Source organism: Tigriopus californicus, chromosome 4, assembly GCF_007210705.1.
Source record: "Tigriopus californicus strain San Diego chromosome 4, Tcal_SD_v2.1, whole genome shotgun sequence".
Classification (NCBI taxonomy): domain Eukaryota; kingdom Metazoa; phylum Arthropoda; class Copepoda; order Harpacticoida; family Harpacticidae; genus Tigriopus; species Tigriopus californicus.
In genome coordinates this window covers 13,355,494-13,361,256 of record NC_081443.1, presented here as the reverse complement: position 1 = coordinate 13,361,256, position 5,763 = coordinate 13,355,494, and the positions used below count along the sequence as shown (strand labels likewise).

At 48.5% G+C, this 5,763-nt stretch overlaps 2 protein-coding genes across 2 annotated transcripts in view; both read left to right on the top strand.

Annotated features, from left to right (window-relative positions):
- The first annotated feature begins 397 nt into the window (after positions 1 to 397).
- LOC131879086 (zinc finger protein 354A-like) lies at positions 398 to 2,935 on the top strand. Its single transcript, XM_059225293.1, has one exon. The coding sequence runs from the start codon at positions 1,013 to 1,015 to the stop codon at positions 2,825 to 2,827; it is 1,815 nt and encodes a 604-aa protein (XP_059081276.1). The 5' UTR covers positions 398 to 1,012; the 3' UTR covers positions 2,828 to 2,935.
- A 638-nt stretch (positions 2,936 to 3,573) lies between these two features.
- The window catches only part of LOC131879083 (zinc finger protein 62 homolog), a 4,926-nt gene continuing 2,736 nt past the window's right edge, over positions 3,574 to 5,763 (top strand). The window contains exon 1 of the mRNA XM_059225290.1: positions 3,574 to 5,564. Coding sequence (XP_059081273.1) covers positions 3,574 to 5,564 — 1,991 coding nt within the window. The remainder of the gene's footprint in view (positions 5,565 to 5,763) is intronic.

Below are 5,763 nucleotides of genomic sequence, written 5' to 3'. Positions count from 1 at the left end.
TGATTGCGTTCACTTGACGGTAAACGTTATTCTCCACCGATTAGTTGGCGGTGCTACTTTTTTTAAACTAAACCTAAACTTATCAAACCTAACCTAACCTTACCCAACTTAACCCAACCTAACCTAACATTATATCAATAGCCCTTAAAGTCTCTATTTAAACCTTTCTAACAGTTTGTCACAAATTTAAAAATGAGCACCGCCAACTAATCGGTGGAGAATAACGTTTATCTCACTTGACGAGCTCTATTCACCTTTAAATAAAGTGTGTAAGGGCTTAAAATATAGCTTTTTTTAGCCCTGCAATGAAAACATTTTGGCTCAAGATTGTTGTCCTTTTATGCCTTACCTGCGCAGGTGAGGGCAAAGAGGAAGGACAAAAGGCCAAGAAAGTGCTAGCAAGGAGCGAGCCAGGCGGACTCATTTTAAGAGCGAAATGTGGGTGAAAGCGGTGAAAGCTGAAAGGCTGATAGGGTATGGTTTCCGATTGTAGAGGCGTTGCTTTCAATCGGCTGGAGGTGCAATATTCCAGTCACCAATTCAGCTGCCGTGAAAATACACAACGAGCTCGATTTTTACTCTTTTATGTTTGAAGTTACTTCTTCGGTGCTGAAATGAGAGGTTGCGGAAAGTCAGCTGATGCGTAACATCAATATTATTTTCCATTCACACGTCACTCTTCCCAGGAGTCTTTGGGAGATTTCATCGGTTGATGTTGAGAGTACAAGAACAGATAATAACTCTCGTATCGGATTGTAATACACCAAACACTACTTTGCTAAATTCTGAAGCATAGCATTTTTCCCTCTGAATCCATTGTGTGCCCGCCAACAGAAGAGCCCCTTTGCATCCACTATGAATTTGATGCCTCTCTCTCTGGGCAGGCCTGTAAAAAGTCATGGTGGATGCTATTCAAGTGAAATGGCGAGAATGAAAGCCTCGTCTGGACCAGAATCAAAGCGACATCATGAAATTATCAATTTCATGAGCATTCTTCGTGCTGCATGATAGCATGATGGGCTTTCATGCGGGCTGGGAAAGCGAGGACTGGTGGGACCCGTTGCGGGTCCACTTTGTCCGGATTCAGATCCAAGATTGGCTTCTTCTCCTGCCGAATCGGTTGGAGTGTTGGGCCTGGAGTTCTGGACAGCCTCATCTGATGCGTATGATTTGGTGTCACCCTCCATCCGGTCGATTCTGCATCCAAGTGCTGGGGCGTACCTGGAAAATGGGCCTTTTAAGTGATCCACACGAACTGGCGCCCATGGGTCAGACCTTAATGCGCCAACAAGTCTGCATGGGAATTGAGCCATCGGATGAGGCCCTGAGGGACCGCGAATGTGGTCGGCATTTTCCGTGGTCGTTGTCATTTGCTCCCCAATGCGCCATGACCGTGGATAAATACGAAGTAGTAGGCCTTCATCCCCAATGTCCCGCTTGTACAATGACGAGCCAATGCCAAGCATGGGCTGACCACTCCGATTCTGATGCACCCAATACGGAAAATACGGAAGACATGGATAAGCCTGACCTCTTGGCGGAGGTTTTGGCTGGTGACGTACCTGATCTGTTCCAGGGGGATCGTTCTGTCGATGCGAGAGCTACCTCTGGCGTCATATCTGGACCGTCGATTCCGGCGGGTTCAAGCACCGATTTGAGGCCAAAGAAAAAGACTCTAAGGAGAAGGAGGAGGAGGAAGAGCAGGAGCAGTGAAAGACCGATTCAATCCCACACTGATTCGACCACGGCCCACAGTTTGGCCAATTCAGCTATTCAAAATCCGACAGCTGGGCCCGCCGGTTCCAAGACGGTTGGCTTGGTGTGTCCCATTTGTCAGAAAGAGTACGGCTTCTTGAACTCGTTTCGCGATCATATGCGACTCGTTCACTTGAAAGGTCAATTCAAGTGCACGCATTGTGATCCCGTCACTATCCTGGCCTTCCCGTCCCAAGTGGTCCATCATTATCAAAGTGCTCACCCGTCACTCCCCACTCACGCGTTCCGGATTCAATGTCCCAATTGCAAGGATGTCGTGGATTTTAGCGAGGATCTCCCATCCCTGGCAGTTCATTATCAACACTGCGTCAAAGCCAGCAAAAAACGAGCGGGTCTGCGCTACCAACAGAAGCTCAGATCCAACCAGGCCCAGGGGACGAAACCCGCCTTTGTTTGCGATGAATGCGGCAAGAAGTACGCGAGTGCGCGCAGTCTCGACTATCATATCAAGCTCCACCGAGGGCAGGACCTGATTGCTTGTCCCCGTCCCCAATGTTCGTATGAAACGCCGAATCCCCATGTCATGAAGCTCCATAGCAAGAAGCATTTGCGGGAAGAGGGTCTTTTGGCCAAGGTCGTGTGCGATTTGTGCGGCCTAGAATTGCGGGATAACGGCTCGCTCAAGCTTCATATGGCCACCCAGCATGACAGCGCCAAGCCGTTGAGTAGCACTTGTGGCCATTGTCATAAGACCTTCGCCACAAAGACGGTCATGCTTCGGCATATTCACCGCATGCATGACACGAGTGAAGCGTTCAAGTGCGACAAGTGCGGCAAAGGGTTCAGCACCTCGGTTCTATTGTTGGAGCATGCCCAAAGAAATCATCGGCCTCCGGCGTTCAAGTGCTCGTTTTGCGCTAAAATGCTCTCATCCAAAGACAGCTTGAAATGCCATGAGCGCCTTCACACGGGTGAGAATCCGTTCCGATGTCAATTGTGCGACTACACTTGCAAATCAAGCTCTTCATTGAGCTTGCATCGCAAATTCGTTCATAAAGAGGGCCGAAACTTATTGGCAACCTATGACATGGGCACAACCGTAAACCACTGAGAATCCCGAGTGGACTGAATTGGACTGGATCAAATTGATGTACTTTCATGTAAATTAAATAAATGGATGACTTGAATTTTCAAATAGAGGATCCGTCTAGTTTATAAACGAGCAAAACGTGAACATTTTGGCCGATGAGACGCTCCTCGTTATTGTGTGCATTTTCGGGTGTGTGTTGATCCGTGTCAATATTAGCGAACTATTTTTTTTTGTGACAATTTGATTCAAATTGTCCCGTGCCTTAACTTAGGGAAAAATTCAGTTTAAAAAATCTTTGTCCCAAAATGACCCAATCTATTACATTTTCCTAGTGAACAAGTTATGAAACTTTATAAACCAAGCATTTCACTTTTTCGCCTTAACGCCTAATTTCTTCATTTAGCTTAGCTAATGAATGTGAATGAACATTAATTATAGATAGGGTTCATGTACATTTGGCGTCACTGAGTAGCTTGTGATTGTAAACAACAACGATTCTCAGTTCACACGCCGCCAGTCGACAGCCACGAATTAAGAGTGCACTGTCAGCTCGCCACTCTTCACTCGGCCCGAAGGCCCGAAGGCCCGAAGGCCTTTTCTCTTTGCGATCCGGTTAGCCTTCCCTGTACGTGGTAAAGAGGTCAAAACTCAAGAGCCACAAATCCCACGACACAAGAGCGAAACCAACACGATTTTCTTTCACGCACTCACTTTTCGTGGGGTTGGACTGGGACCTAATCGAAGTTGGCTAATCATTCTCACTTACTATGGGTTCCATAGCGCGGGATGTCCAATCCCAATTGGAACTTTTAGCGGGCGACGTGTTCCACATTCACCGGGTGGAGCAATGGATCATCCTCACGAGTAACCAGTTCGACTTGCACCTCCCGGATGAAACCGGCGGGCCGCCTTTCCAAAGCTTGCACGTGCTCTACAATTGGCAGACCCAAGAATTCGTGTGTCGGACCATGGGACGATGTTTGGAACGAGGATCCTTTGACTCCTTGGATCAGTTGGCCCAGTTCGCCCAAGACACGTTCCAAGGCAAATCGGCTTGCATTGGAAGTGGGGATTTTCCGGCCAGCTCAGTTTTCTCTGAGGGGTGTGCCAAATACATCACCTCAAGTGTTCCCCATTCACCGATTCGAAACAGCCAAGATTGCAAACCCTACCTCAATGTCTTTCGATGTGATAGTTGTCAGACCGAGGCGGAAAAAGGTCAATCCTCCTGGATGGCCCAACGGCAGACCGATGGAAGCCGTGGTGAATTTGGACCGGACCAGTTGGACCTGACCAGTTTCCCTCAGCAAGAAAAAGATTTGGACTCGGACGATGATCACCAAGTGCTGCTTTTCGAGGCCGATGATGAGGCTAAAAGTGATGTCGACCTGGATTTGTCTATGCCTCAGATCGAAATTGGCGCTAAACGCGAGGCCGTCACCATTGAGGTGGATGATGTGGTCGATTACATCAAGGAGGAACACGATCTAACGGCCTCAATTTTTCCTGTCAATGAAGTTGGTTTACCCCAAAAGAGGCGGGGCAGGCCTCCCAAACGAAAAGCTCTTCTCGAGTCCGACCGATCAGAGACGGATAGTAGCGATGTACCTTCCAGGAAGCAGCGGGGCCGACCCCCCAAACCAAAGAATCCCAGTTACAATGGTAGATCCGAGAGGGACAGTGGTGATGTACCTTCCAGGAAGCAGCGGGGCCGACCCCCCAAACCAAAGAATCCCATTTACAATGGTAGATCCGAGAGGGACAGTGGTGCTCCCCCTCGGGTCAAGAAGCGGGGTCGGCCCCCCAATCCCCAAGCTCCACAGCCGTCCGGATTGTCAGAAAACGAACAAGTCGACCCCGGCCGTCAATTGGCCAAGCCCGTTCAAGTGTATCCGAAGAATTTGAATAATAAGCGGGACGCAGACGGGAAATACAAATGTGAATATTGCGATCACAGGGTGACGACTCTCTCCGGCAAGCTTACCCATAAGAAGCTCTACCACGGGTGGGGCCGTTTTGCTTGCGATTCATGTCCCTCGGTCTTCAAAGAAGCCTTGGTCTTCTGTCGTCATATCATGGACACCCATGTGGGCGTGTCAGAGGGCACGTGTCCACAATGCCAACAACGGATCAATTTCGATGTGGATGAGCAAGTGTTCGAGGGCCATTACATGGCTTGTGTGCGTTCCAATCGGATGGCTCAATATGCGAAATTAGTCGCTGCACAACGGCTTAAGACACCCGAAACCGTTCAATGCACGTGTGATACCTGTGGACGCACTTTCAACTCTCTCCAAAGACTCAAGATCCATCGACGGATCCACGAGGGCAAAGGCTCTTTATGTAAGGAATGTGGCTTTTGGGCCTCTCATCCCTCAGTACTCAAGTGTCATATGCAGAAACATGAGCGCGAAAAGGGCCTGGTCAGTGAACTCATTTGTCCGCATTGTGCCCGGGTTTGTTTGGGTCCGGGTCAATACAAGACCCACTTGGAAAGCCGTCACCAGCCTTTCCAATGCTCGCAATGTCCAGAGGTCTTCCTCGGCAAGCGCTTGCTCAACATCCATAGTTCGGCGATTCATGGAGCCAATCGTTGTGATACTTGTGCCATGTGCTTTACCTCGATTGGCATTCTTCGAAGACACAGGTTGACTCATTCAGAGCCTTCGTTCCAATGTCGATTCTGTCCAAAGATGTTCAAAGCTGAACGTTGCCTAGTCAACCATGAACGAATTCACACCGGAGAAACGCCCTACGAGTAAGTTGATGGCCACGCCCAGTCTTAAGATGGTTATTAATGACTAGAGTCAGACCAAAAATGTTTTCAAATAAAAATATTTTTNAACAATAAAGTGTATTTTTAAACACTTTTGGGCTCAAAGCCCGTGGCAAGACGCAAAATGTGCATTATGGTGTTTGCGGACCACCTTACAGCTACTGAAAATGAATAGACTTTC